Source organism: Canis lupus, chromosome 16 (assembly GCF_048164855.1).
Source record: "Canis lupus baileyi chromosome 16, mCanLup2.hap1, whole genome shotgun sequence".
NCBI lineage: Eukaryota > Metazoa > Chordata > Mammalia > Carnivora > Canidae > Canis > Canis lupus.
In genome coordinates, this window is record NC_132853.1 from 48,871,575 (window position 1) to 48,884,230 (window position 12,656).

A 12,656-nucleotide genomic window follows, 5' to 3' on the forward strand; every position below is an offset into this window, starting at 1 on the left:
GGAAAGCCCCTGGAGAATGGGTTCCACAGCCCTATGTAGGGAGTGGCCTTGGGCCAGTGGCAAGGTCCAGCTGACTGGCTGGGGAGCCCCAGGCTGCTAGGGTTGGGGACCAAAGGGTAGGCACTGAGCTTCTGCTTCTGCAAGCTTCCTGTCCCACCAGCTTTTCATAACCTCTTCCTCCTCCTCCAGGAAGGGACAGTAGAGGATCCAAGGGGAGAGGGAAGACCCAGTTCACCCTGGCTAAGTTCGAGTAAGATTCTGCTTGGCCTCTTTCCAAGTCCAGTTGTGTGACTTCCAGGAGATGGGACTTCAGAGGAGCAAAGGGGGTCCTGTCTGTTAGGGTACATGAAGTGAGCTAGAAGAGCAAGGCTTTCCAGGCCAAGTGGGGTAAGTTAGGGAACCTATGGAAAGAGGGGAAGTGATGACCCACCTCCCTCCACACAGTGGATCTAGCTGTGGATCATACTCGACAGAAGAGCTTAAGGAAAACAAGAAATGGGGCAGTTTGGGTGGCTCAGTGGTTTAGTGCCGCCTTCAGCCCAGTGCCTGATCCTGGGGACCCAAGATCAAGTCCCATGTCGGGCTCCCGGCAAGGAGCCTGCTTCTCCCTCTGCCTGTGTCTCTGCCTCTCATGAATAAATAAATAAAATCTTAAAAAAAAAAAAAAAAAAAAGAAAGACAAAACAAAACCCAAAGAAACCCAGATTGTTGGGTTCACTCCAGAGTTCAAAATATTTTCTGCTTATGGAGGGGTATGTTCCCTTCTCTTAGGCCTGGGCCACCAGGGGCGCCAGGGCCACAGGCTTTGAGGCAGGGTGCTGCGTGCTCTCTGGAGGTGCAGCATTAGGCCCAGCCACGTGCCCTGCTGTCCTGGGCAGTGGAGGTAGAGTCACACTTAGGACATGGGCTGCTGCCGGGCAAGGGAGAGGACATTGTCACACACTTCCTAGCTTGAGCTTTACTGCAGGCAGGGACTTACAGAGCCTTGAGTGGCCTGACTGGGATTTGTTTTGGGGTGTTTTGTTTTTTCCTTTTTTTAATCTTGAAGAGGAGTTAACTGGTGCTCCAAAGAGCAGGTGTGGAGCTTGGCAAGACCAAGCTACGACTTCATGAGCTGTAAGTACCCCCCCACCCCCGGGCCCCTTTTCTCTCTTGGGAGAAGCCTGGGGCCCTGGCAAGCCTAGGGGGGGCTGTGTGCCTGGGAAGTCTAGAGCAGATGTCTGGGAGGAGCCTTTTCCACCCCCTGCCGCCTTGACTTGGGGCTTCCTGCTGCCGGAGCACCTGCCTGGGAGGGACGGGTAGTGCCGGGAGGTTTTGTGTACACCCCAGTGCATGGCTTCCCAGGGACCACAGGGCCCTGGCTTCCTCTCTGCAGACCCCACTGCTTCTGTTGCTCCTCCTCTGGCTTGGGGTGGGGAAAATGTGTCTAGGATGTCTGGAGCCTGGGCTTACAACTGTGGCCACACTAGAGGTTTTTTCTGTAATCTCTGGCCATGGCTCATTAAGGCTGAGAAACAGGCTTTCACCTTTGAACAGCTCAGATGAATCTTTTCGTGATGAGGAGAAGTTGTGGCAGGACTCCCGAGCCCCCCCCCCCCCCATGTTTAACTCCTCCTCCCACCTGCTCTTCTTTGCCCTTCCCTCCATCTCTGGTTATTTTTCTCCATCTCTGCCTCTGGTCAAGAGTCTGACCCTCTGTGCCGAGAACATGAGTTCAGTGCTAGATGAGAAAGTGGGGGAAGAATCTCATCTCCATGATACTGGGTGGGAGGGTGTGTGATACAGGGGGGGTCCTCTGATTTGGTGCAATTCCACACCCAGCCTGGCTTGGTTGGGTAGTTGTGCCGGTTGCATAATCTGGGCCCTGGGGCCAGCCCTGTGAAACTGCCAGGGACAGTGTGTGCAAGGCAGAGCTGCCAAACAGGCCTTGCCGGCAGCAGCTGTGGAGAGGGGGGCTGAGGGCCGGGGTTACTCCCAGAAATGTTGGGGAGCTGGGTTTGGATGGGAAATCCTTCTGCGGGCTTCTACAGAAGCCGTTTTTGTCACCCAGATTCCTGGTGGCCCAATGAGTGATCTCTTATCCCAGGATAATCTCTCCATTCTCCAGTTTGAGGTTGTGGGGCTGGGTTAAAGCCCAGCAGCCTCAGCTGCCAGGTGGTGCGTAGACCACAGGGTCCAGGGGCCAGCTGCTCTCCCACAGGCCACCCCGGAGCCCCAGCTCTCCTCTTGGGGTCTTCCGTGTTGGGGTAGGGAGCAGGGCAGCCCAGAGCTAGAGAGAAGGGTCCGGTTCTGGGCTCTAAGTAGGGGCCATATGGTGACCAGATGGTCTCTGTGCTCCGCCTGAGGCCACCCCCTCCAGCTGGGACGTGCTCCAAGCCTTCCTGCTGGAGCTTGCTCACCTGGGGTAGGCTTGCCAGCCCTGTGGACGGCTGTCCTCCCCGTGGTCACACCACTGCGCTGGTGCCAGGGGATGGAGGCTGGGGTTGTGCCTGTTCATGTCACACCACAGCCTCCACCTGGCTGGGACACTGCCCCACGCCATGCTTTTCTCTCAAACTGGGAAGGAAAAGGCCTGCGGTGCCGTCTGAGGGCGTGGGGACTGGCTGTAGAGCCTCACTGCCACTGCCGGCTGGTCCCGGGAGCAGGGTACGGCCCCAGGGGGCTGGAGGGTGGTGACAGGCCCTTCCCTCTCGGCAGGACTCTCCTCCCACCCCTGGGTGCGGGCAGGCCTCATTGGCTGCCAGCGATGCCCGGGTGGGGGGGCGGGGGCAGGGCAGGTGTGGTTTACATTTCTGCCCTCCAGCACCTGCTCTCCTTTGTTCCCAGCCCTCCCACTTGAGCTCCACAGTGTGCTGCTGTGGGCCAGCCCCGGGCCCAAGAGAAGGATGGAGAGAATGGGCTGTGGGCCCCGGGGTGCCCTGCCGCTGACCTATGCGCCCCCTTTGGTTTGCTTCCCCCAGCGGCCTGGTATGTCACCGGGGAGCCGGATGCCCATGGCTGGCTTGCAGGTGGGACCCCCCGCCGGCTCCCCATTTGGCACAGCTGCTCCACTTCGACCTGGCATGCCACCCACCATGATGGACCCATTCCGAAAACGCCTGCTGGTGCCCCAGGCCCAGCCCCCAATGCCCGCCCAGCGCCGGGGGTAAGACCATCCTGTTTCTCCTCTCTCTACCCAGCTCAGCTCTAGTGGTAGCAGAGCAGTTCCTTCTGCCCTAAGAGCTCTGATAACTGAGGAAGACTCCTGGCTCTTCCTGGGGAGGAACCCAGGGGCTGGAAGGGTGGGTGGGGGGAGGTGTGTTTGGACCAATGAGGTCTTAAACGAGTTTTTGTCCTCCCTAGGCTAAAGAGGAGGAAGATGGCAGATAAGGTTCTACCTCAGCGAGTGAGTATGTTGGGCGGGGGCCGACGAGGCCTGCCCAGTGGCTGGCAGACTGTGGGTGCTATCAAGCTCCCCCAATCCTGGGATGGGCGAGCAGGGAGCCAGAGCTGCTGCTTAAACAAGCCAAATTCCTTCCTTCCTCCAGATTCGGGAGCTTGTCCCAGAGTCTCAGGCGTACATGGATCTCTTGGCTTTTGAGCGGAAGCTGGACCAGACCATTGCCCGAAAGCGGATGGAGATCCAAGAGGCCATCAAAAAGCCTCTGACGGTGCGTGTGCAGCCCTGGCCAGTCCTTGGCCCTCAGACTTCTCTGCCTCTCCTTGGCCTTGATTGCCAGAGGCCAAGCATGGGGCTGTGATTTCTTGCACTGCCGGATGCAGCCCATTAGTGAAGCATGAACTCAATTTCATGTGGTGGGACCAGCATGTTTTTAACAAAATACAAAATAGAAGTTCTAGGGCAGCTTGGGTGGCTCAGCAGTTTAGCACCGCCTTTAGCCCCAGGGCGTGATCATGGAGACCCGGGATCGAGTCCTGCATCCGGCTCCCTGCATGGAGCCTGCTTCTTCCTCTGCCTGTGTCTCTGCCTCGCTCTCTCTCTCTTTCTCTCTCTCTCTCCCGTGAACAAATAAATAAAATCTTAAAAAAGTAGAAGTTCTAATACTTCACAGTAGTATAGTACTTACCATAGTGGTGAAAATGTCATTTTTTTTTTTAAGATTTTATTTATTTATTCACGAGAGACAGAAAGAGAGGCAGAGACATAGGCAGAGGGATAAGCAGGCTCCATGCAGGAAGTCTGACGTGGGACTCAATCCCAGAACTCGGGGATCATGCTCTGAGCCAAAGGCAGATGCTCAACCGCTGAGCCACCCAAGCGTCTCAGAAAATATCATTTCATAACATTTTGTTTCAGATATTTGTGTATGTATGTGGATCCTTGATCATGATTGAAAGCGTGATTCTTATGGATTGTGGTCAGAAGTTTGCAGGGCAAGACTAGAGGGTAGATAAGGGTAATTCCAGTCTCCTCCCACACCTCCCCACTCCTTTTAAAAAATAATACTCTAAAACAGTCCCCTGAGTAATGAAAGCTTTCCAGAGACAAGGTTACTTTGGGGCCTGATGACTGAGTTGTGTTTAAAGTGTGAGCTGGAAGCTTCTGATTTGCCCGATAAAACCCTGTATGTCCCTGTCACCCCACCGATCCCACTGTGCTGGAATTCGGAAGTCCCATCTGCCTCCCCCAGGACTGTGAGTTCCTTAAAGTCTGGGCCTGGGATTTCTGACTCCTGGTTTCCAGTGCCTAGCAAGATGCCTGGCCCCTCATCCACAGGCAGTATCCATGCTGAATGAGTCCAGACAGAAACATCGGGTAGCACTGTGTCCCAGCATGTTGGCCCACTGCTAGCTGGCTGTCTTTCTCGCTCTAGCAAAAACGAAAGCTGCGCATCTATATTTCCAATACGTTCAGCCCCAGCAAGGCAGAAGGCGATACTGCGGGCACCGCGGGGCCCCCTGGGGGAACCCCTGCAGGGGACAAGGTGGCTTCCTGGGAACTCCGAGTGGAGGGAAAACTGCTGGATGATGTGAGTTGGGAAATGTGGCGTCTGGAGGAGAGGTGGCCTGTGGGGGCTTAAGACTGGGGCCAGACACTTGGGCACTTTGGAGAGGTCCTGCCTGAGGGAGAGGGCTCTGCTGCAGGGGTCAGCTCTGGGCCGTCAGAGGTTGGAGGCTGACGTGCACGGCTGTGACAGTAGTTACCCTGCCGGCAGTGAGGTGTCTGGAGGGAGGGGTACCCGTCTCTCAGTCCCTGTGGGCTGCTGTGCGCAGAGCCCTTCCAGGCCTCCAGGCCCTCACTCTGCCTCGTCTCATCACTTTCTCCAGGGTCCAAGTCTTCAGTACCCCTGAGTGTCAGGGGTGAAGTGGTACTCTTTGCGGGGGGCTTAGCTTAGCTTAGGTTTGAGAGCCTAGCAGCCCCAGCTCATGCCCGTTACCGTTCCCCAGCCTAGCAAACAGAAGAGGAAGTTTTCTTCATTCTTTAAGAGTCTCGTCATTGAGCTGGACAAAGAGTTATATGGGCCTGACAACCACCTGGTGGAGGTGAGAGTGGCCCTGGGGCATGGGGAGCATGGGTGGGCCTTGGTCTCTTGGAGGGCCAAGCGTGGATGCTCATGCCCACTCCCTTAGTGATGAGGTCTGCTCCCCTCCTCCCTGCCAGTGGCACCGGATGCCCACCACCCAGGAGACTGATGGCTTCCAGGTCAAACGGCCTGGAGACCTCAACGTCAAGTGCACCCTCCTGCTCATGCTAGATCATCAGGTGACAAATGTCTGGGGCCACAGGGAGTCCTCTGGGGGAGGGCGGCAGGTTCCTATTGTGAATCCTTCCACTTTGGTTTCTCATAAGAACTCAGCCCCACCCCTGACTCTCCTCTGTTCATTTCCAGCCTCCCCAGTACAAGTTGGACCCCCGACTGGCAAGGCTGCTGGGGGTGCACACACAGACAAGGGCGGCCATCATGCAGGCTCTTTGGCTTTATATCAAACACAACCAACTGCAGGATGGGCACGAGCGCGAGTACATCAATTGCAACCGTTACTTCCGCCAGGTGAGCTGGCCGCCATCCTCCTTGCGATTCTCAAGGCCCCTGCTTTGCCCACTGCACCAAAGCCCCACGAGGCTGGTTTTTGGCCACATTCTCCACACTTCCTGTGCCCTCAGAGGCATCACCAAACCTCTGTACTCTCTAGATCTTCAGTTGTGGCCGACTTCGTTTCTCTGAGATTCCCATGAAGCTGGCTGGGTTGCTGCAGCATCCAGACCCCATTGTCATCAACCATGTCATTAGGTAAATAGAAATGGGGATGGGGGGATCCCTGGGTGGCGCAGCGGTTTGGCGCCTGCCTTTGACCCAGGGCGTGATCCTGGAGACCCGGGATCGAATCTCACATCGGGCTCCCGATGCATGGAGCCTGCCTCTCTCTCTTTCTCTCTGTGACTATCATAAATAAATAAAAAAAAATTAAAAAAAAAAAAAAGAAATGGGGATGGGAAGACTCTTTTAAGAGCCATTTACTTTTGGCTTGATCTAAAAGCCAAAGAGAAGCAGCAAGTTTGGCTTCTTGCTCCTTAAGCGTATGCAGGTTTGGCCCAGGCGGGTGGGATGGATATAGCCGTGTGCTTACCCTTCCCGCTGGTGTCCTGCCTGCAGCGTAGACCCTAACGACCAGAAGAAGACAGCATGTTACGACATTGATGTGGAGGTAGACGACCCACTCAAGGCCCAGATGAGCAATTTTCTGGCCTCTACCACCAATCAGCAGGAGATTGCCTCCCTCGATGTCAAGGTGGGCCCTCTGCCTCTCCAGCCTTCTATGGGACCCAAGATGGGAGTGGACAGGCTCTGCTGGGCATTTCTGTACACATAGCACCTTGGGATAGGATCTCTGAGTCCTTAGGGGTGAGGCCTGGAAACAGGACTCCTTGAGAGTGGGGGCCAGTCTGACATGTGTACTCCTTTCTCCAGATCCATGAGACCATTGAGTCCATCAACCAGCTGAAGACCCAGAGGGATTTCATGCTCAGCTTTAGCACGGACCCTCAGGACTTCATCCAGGAATGGCTCCGTTCTCAGCGCCGAGACCTCAAGGTGCGCTCCTCTTCCTGAGGTGGATTCCATGCAGCCCTAGGGGAGGTTTACCCGCCTCACTACTACCGCTTCCAGGGGCAGACTTGCACAGGGGTGGAAACTGCATATAGACAACTCTCTTTCTGGCTCTCTGCAGATCATCACTGATGTGATTGGGAATCCTGAGGAGGAGAGACGAGCTGCTTTCTACCACCAGCCCTGGGCCCAGGAAGCAGTTGGGAGGCACATCTTTGCCAAGGTGAGGCTCTGCCCTGTGCACCCTCTTGAGCTTGTGAGCAGCAGCGGCCTGAACCACTTGTCTCTCCTCTCCAGGTGCAGCAGCGAAGGCAAGAACTGGAACAGGTGCTGGGAATCCGCTTGACCTAACCGCTCAGGGAACCCCTCCTCTGCCTGGAAGGGGACCACTCTCTGGGGCCACAGACACATAGGCTAAGGATGGGGTGAGGGCTGTGTCCTGTTACCCTGTGCTCCCCAGCTATAGTTTCATAAATGTAGTGATAGGATTCTTTGTTGCTTGGTCCCCAAAGCCTTATACTTACTTCATACTTTGGCTTTAAATGGGTTCACAAGAGATGCCTCCTCTGCTCCCTGCAGGCAGGCAGGCCCAAGTAGGTCTGCTGGAGGCTGTACTTTGACATTGTCATGGAGACATTTCAGAACCAGGCCTGCTGGCTTTGCTTGTTTACAGACCCCCTTGGGGCCAGTGTGCGAGCTGGCTCTGGGGAGCTGGGTGAGGAAGAGGAGCACAGCTCACACTCTTCCTGGCCTTTCTAAACCAAAGTTCTTCGCCATTCCTACCAGCCCAGCCTTGCTGCTGGTTTTTTCCTTTCCTTTGGGTATTTGCACTATGTGGGAAGCAGGTTTTTCTATGCGGGAGCCACTTTTTTGTACAGGGGTAAGTTGGGGTTTTCAGGGAGTCCTGTTTGGTGCCTCCTTCCGTATTTTTTTTCCTCAATCTATGCAAGCGGCTCTGGCCGCCATCATCTCCTCGGATGCCAGAGGGCTGTCACCCTAGCTCTTGAGCCCAAGGTGGTGGAGCCTCCTCGGAGGGGACTCCAGTTCTCTGGCACGGCCTGAGGTACACGGGTGTGTGCTCCACACGGTGGAGGGCAGGGGGTGTGAGGGGGGAGGTGGGGAGGACTATTGTTGCCCTTTGGAGCTTGGTAGGAGGGTGGACCCCAGGGCTTGGCAAGTGCCACTTCTGGCAGGTTGGAAATTTCCAAATAAATCCTTGTTTATTGGTGGTACCTGGACCTGGTCATTGAATAGTATGGCCACTCATTAACAGACTGAAGTCCTTAAGGCTTGTCCTGCAGAGCTTTATTTGAGGGATCCACACAAAAGACAAGCACCTTACTTCCATAGCTTCTTGATAGACATATTTTTCTCACTATCCTTCTGCATGACCTGGAGAGAGAAAGCATGAAGTTACCAACAGAATGAACACACCCTCTGTCCCCCCTGCTCGAGATGCCGTCAGCAAAGCAGAAAGGTGGAGGCCTCTACCTTGGCTACGGCCATCTCAAAGTCCTCCTGGGTGACATGGACTCGCCGCTCCCGCAGGGCATACATGCCGGCTTCGGTGCACACACCCTGAGCAGAGAAAGGAAGTCAGGCACTGTGGCTGTGCCCTTGACCCCACAGCTTTCCACCTCTGCCCCCTTTTCCTTGGGCTCCCTGATTACCTTCACTTCAGCCCCTGAGGCTCCAGGCATGAGCTCAGCAATTTTCCGCAGGTTGATCCCCCGGGTCAGGTTCATTTTCCGAGAATGAATCTTTAAAATGTCCAGCCGGGCCTAGAAAGGAGAGGAGAAGCCTGAGCCCTGTGGTCTACTCCCACAGCCAGAGCCATTCCCTGCTCTGCCCCTCACCAACCTCCTCATTGGGGGGTGGGAATTCAATTTTTCTGTCGATGCGCCCAGGGCGAAGCAGCGCTGAGTCCAGGATGTCAATCCTATTAGTAGCCATGATAACCTGAATGGAAAAGGCGGGTGGTGGCTCCGGCCAAACCCTGCCTCGGGCTGTACCTCACCCAGGATCTTCCCTTAGATGCCACATTACCTTGATATTCTTGGTGGCCTCAAAGCCATCCAACTGGTTGAGCAACTCCAGCATTGTCCGCTGTACCTCACTATCCCCTCCAGAACCCCCTTCCAGCCGTGAGGAGCCAATGGAATCAATTTCATCCATGAAGATGATCGATGGAGCGTGTTCTCGTGCCATGACAAATAGTTCCCTCACCATTCTTGCCCCTGTGCAGAGGCCAAGCTGGCGTTAAGAAGGCAATGAGCTCCCTACCCTCACCTCCACCCAGTCACTTCTTGGTTTTATTGTTTCTAGCCATAGTTACCTTCCCCAATGAATTTCTGTACCAACTCGGAACCAGAAACCCGAATAAAGGTACAGTCTGTATGATGAGCCACCGCCCGGGCCAACAGTGTCTTCCCAGTGCCGGGGGGTCCATACAGCAGCACCCCCTAGAGAGAAACAGCAGAACTCAGGGCAGAAGCCATCCCCACATTACACTCCGTGAACATTTACTGGGTGTTGACCCTGGGCTAGATCCCGTGCTAGATACCAGGGGTATAAATCATGAACGTCAAGGTCCTTTCTAGTGCTGCTTTCTGAACTACCTCAGTGCCCTGGCTGCATTCTCCAGCCCCTCTTCCATGGGGAGGGCCAGCATTAAGTGGGGGTCCAGACACCTCCCCTGAGCCCTGTACTCACTTTGGCAAGGGCAGGACGTGCCAGTAACAGCATGACCCTTCCATAGAAATCTTGCTTCTCACCTTGGGCTGTGCAATGCCCAGTGCTTCAAAGAGCTCAGGATGCTTGACAGGCAGCTCAATTACTTCTTTGATCTCCTTTATCTGCTTGTCTAATCCACCGATCATCTCATAGGTTGAATCTGGCACCTTCTCCACCATCATCAGTGATACCAGTGGGTCTACCTTGTTGGGTAAGATCTTGTGCAGAGTGTAGCTGTCATTTCTTAGAGCCACCCGGCAATTGGGTGTCACCTGGGTAAGAGAAGAGTTTTAGGAGGTAGTGTGCTAAGAGCTGAGCCCAACCTCCCACCTCACCTGCAGCACTCACATCATTGATGTCGATGTTCTTGTCCACATCTACGACAAACTTGCCTTCAGGATGCACCTACAGAAACGGGTTCGTGACCTTTCCTGACAACAACCAAACTACCCACCTCGCCCAGGAAGACCCAGGAGTCCTAAAATAATAGAAGAGTGTCTTGGCAATGCTACACACACAGGTGTGGGAATGCGTTGGGCTTTGGGCTGCTCCCTGGGGGTCAATCGTGCTTTTACCTTAACCAACACTTTTTTCTTATCCATGGCCCGGACTACTTCCCCCACATAAGAGCCCTGTTCCTGCAGCAGCTGTAGTTCTTCCCGCAATAGGCGAACTGGATGGGAAACAGACATAGGGGTCACCCACCTTCTTCAGTGTCCTTTCTCTCACGACTCCATTTGACAGGCATGAATTAAGCACCAATTTGAAGTTTTAGAAGACCACAAAAATAAAGTCAGAATTTAATTTCTAAAGGGGTTACAATGGGGAGAGGCATGCGGTCCCTGCCCGTAACTACGTAACGGTGTAAAGTGTAACCTTGGACTATACGAGAAACAATAAGCACCAAACATGAAGTCTCAAGTCTCAATTTAGGCAGATTCAGACAGACCTTGGACAGACTGGCCAAATGCAGCCTTCCCATCTTTCCCTTCTCACCTTTTGCATTAAGCTCATTCCTCTGTGCCTGCAGCCTCCGGAGATTTTGGCTCTTATCGTTTACAATCAACTACGGAGGACAAGAAACAGCAGAAAACAACAAGAGGTTATGGTCTTGGCCAAGATCCTCACAGGCTGGTACGAGCTAAGTGACAGAAGAGCACGGGGCCACCTGCACGTTCCAGACTGTCCGATATGATCTTAAAGACTATCCTTTCCTCCAGGAGTCCCTCTGGGGCCTAGAGCAGCCATGAAAAAAGACTAGTTGCCCTAATACTGGACCAGGAATAGCAAGCCCTGATAAAAGTCACAGCTGCCTCACATAGTCAACTCCTTGCAAGAAAATAACATGGTAGAGTGGGAACATCACTGAGTCCAAAGCCTAAGTTCTAAGCCCACCGCTGCCAACTAACAGGTAGCTAAAGCTAAGGGAAACCATTTAAAAGGTCACGATGTTAAAAAAAAAAAAAGTCATGATGTTACCAAACTGGAAGTAGATCTAGCGTCCCCTACCCTGCCTCTTCTCAGGACTATTGTGAAGAACAAAGGAAATCCCATGTAAAGGCACTTCAAAAATCATAGACCGAATATGAAAGCTGCAAATACGCCAGGAGTTCAGAAACCGTCCTTGTGACTTTCTTTCATCCAGTGTGTATATTTCCCTTATTGCTACGGTCCCTGCCCCCTCTTCAGGCTAGGGCACTGGGTGGCCCAACTCCTTTTATTCAGTCCCATGGGGTCCGCATTATCCCAACTGGGAGGTTCGGTCTCCCTTCTCGCTCTCACCCTGTCCCAGCCCGTGTGCTACGTCTCATCCCAGCCTCCGCGTTACCTTTTATAAGAAACCCTCAATTCAAACTTCTAAAAGGAATAGTACTTGGCAAAGAGTACCTCTTACGTCAAAATCTGACAGCCAACGATGTGTAATAAACCGTGTATACTGATTACCTTCAAAGGGTGGGAAGTGAGAGAAACAAGAAACTTAACTTCATATACTCCTATCCTTGACCAGTTACTTCTTCCACTGCGCCCCCAGCGGACTACGTGGGTTTATATAAACATACTCCAGTCCCTCATCCCCTCCTAGCTGCCTCTGTAGTCCATCCTCACCTGGAGTTCTTCGATCTTGGACAGATAATATTGGCGGAGTCCACTGCCTGCCTTCCCCTCTTCCAGCTCCATCTGAAGACACAGGGTAATTATTAGCCCCCCAACCCCCAAAATGCAAGGGAAAAAAGCCTGGACTTTGGAGGAATGGGATTTGGGTTGAATTCCTCAGTCATCTCTTTAGAACCCTCCACTTCCCCGCGACTAAACTCGAAGCAGAAGGAGAATGCCGCCTACCTCGTAAGACTTTCAGGAGGATCAAGGGACAACATGCACGAGAGCGCTTTGTACCGAGCCATCTTCCCCTCATTCGCTCCGCTTCCCCCGGGTCTTTCTCTCCCGGCCCTGCTCTGACCCGCCGCGGGCGGCGCTGACACAGCAGATCCGGTCCCGCGCAGGGCCCAGTCTGGATTGGTCCACCCACCCAACCCACCCGACCCCCTTGCCTCGGCCGTCTGCCCACCTCGGATCGCGCCTGCTTCGCATCGAGGCCCCGTCCCCACCCGGCCACCGCAGCCGCCGTACCTGCTCCGGCCCGTCAAGCGCCATCTTCTCTCACCCACGGCGGCCGCCGGCATCCGAGCCACCTTGGCGCGCAGGCGCAAAAATAGGGGCTTGGGGCCCGGCGACCCTGACAGAGAAGAATTCCGGGTCAATGGGCGGGGTGTGCGTCGAGACGACTACAAAAACAGAGGCCATGATGAGAAGGTGGCTACGCGAGGTCAGGAGCTTGGAAAGGGATGAGGAGGCCACGGAACTCCTAAATGTTGC

The 12,656-nt window shown here is 54.3% G+C and overlaps 2 protein-coding genes across 5 annotated transcripts in view; one reads left to right on the forward strand and one right to left on the reverse strand.

Annotated features, from left to right (window-relative positions):
* SMARCD2 (SWI/SNF related BAF chromatin remodeling complex subunit D2) overlaps nucleotides 1-8,281 on the forward strand; it is a 36,445-nt gene extending 28,164 nt beyond the window's left edge. For 3 of the 4 annotated variants that reach the window (XM_072781189.1, XM_072781188.1, XM_072781187.1), the window contains exons 2-13: nucleotides 2,961-3,145; nucleotides 3,343-3,385; nucleotides 3,528-3,650; nucleotides 4,815-4,970; nucleotides 5,389-5,484; nucleotides 5,603-5,704; nucleotides 5,832-5,993; nucleotides 6,136-6,233; nucleotides 6,597-6,732; nucleotides 6,912-7,034; nucleotides 7,171-7,272; nucleotides 7,347-8,281. In XM_072781189.1, the coding sequence (XP_072637290.1) occupies nucleotides 2,970-3,145; nucleotides 3,343-3,385; nucleotides 3,528-3,650; nucleotides 4,815-4,970; nucleotides 5,389-5,484; nucleotides 5,603-5,704; nucleotides 5,832-5,993; nucleotides 6,136-6,233; nucleotides 6,597-6,732; nucleotides 6,912-7,034; nucleotides 7,171-7,272; nucleotides 7,347-7,400 (1,371 nt within the window). In that variant the 5' untranslated portion in view covers nucleotides 2,961-2,969 and the 3' untranslated portion in view covers nucleotides 7,401-8,281. Of the gene's footprint in view, nucleotides 1-914; nucleotides 1,117-2,960; nucleotides 3,146-3,342; nucleotides 3,386-3,527; nucleotides 3,651-4,814; nucleotides 4,971-5,388; nucleotides 5,485-5,602; nucleotides 5,705-5,831; nucleotides 5,994-6,135; nucleotides 6,234-6,596; nucleotides 6,733-6,911; nucleotides 7,035-7,170; nucleotides 7,273-7,346 lie in introns of those variants that run through there. The other variant, XM_072781190.1, reaches the window with a different exon arrangement.
* Nucleotides 8,282-8,332: 51 nt separating this feature from the next.
* On the reverse strand, nucleotides 8,333-12,521 carry PSMC5 (proteasome 26S subunit, ATPase 5). Its single transcript, XM_072781192.1, has 12 exons — nucleotides 12,411-12,521; nucleotides 11,889-11,960; nucleotides 10,779-10,848; nucleotides 10,358-10,455; nucleotides 10,131-10,187; nucleotides 9,824-10,054; nucleotides 9,385-9,511; nucleotides 9,096-9,286; nucleotides 8,910-9,008; nucleotides 8,720-8,830; nucleotides 8,541-8,627; nucleotides 8,333-8,441 (listed from the first exon to the last, which is right to left on the reverse strand). Exons 1-12 carry the CDS (start codon nucleotides 12,432-12,434, stop codon nucleotides 8,388-8,390), a joined length of 1,221 nt encoding a protein of 406 aa, XP_072637293.1. The 5' UTR covers nucleotides 12,435-12,521; the 3' UTR covers nucleotides 8,333-8,387.
* Between the last annotated feature and the right edge of the window lie 135 nt (nucleotides 12,522-12,656).

What these genes read in the sequence shown, in the direction of transcription:
- PSMC5 (XM_072781192.1), bottom strand. Translation starts at nt 12,434, where the DNA reads ATGGCGCTTGACGGGCCGGAGCAG. An exon ending in CGCTTGACGGGCCGGAGCAG is followed by an intron (nt 11,961 to 12,410) that starts GTACGGCGGCTG and finishes CTGTGTCTTCAG; the next exon opens with ATGGAGCTGGAAGAGGGGAA. An exon ending in ACAGAAATTCATTGGGGAAG is followed by an intron (nt 9,287 to 9,384) that starts GTAACTATGGCT and finishes GCCTCTGCACAG; the next exon opens with GGGCAAGAATGGTGAGGGAA.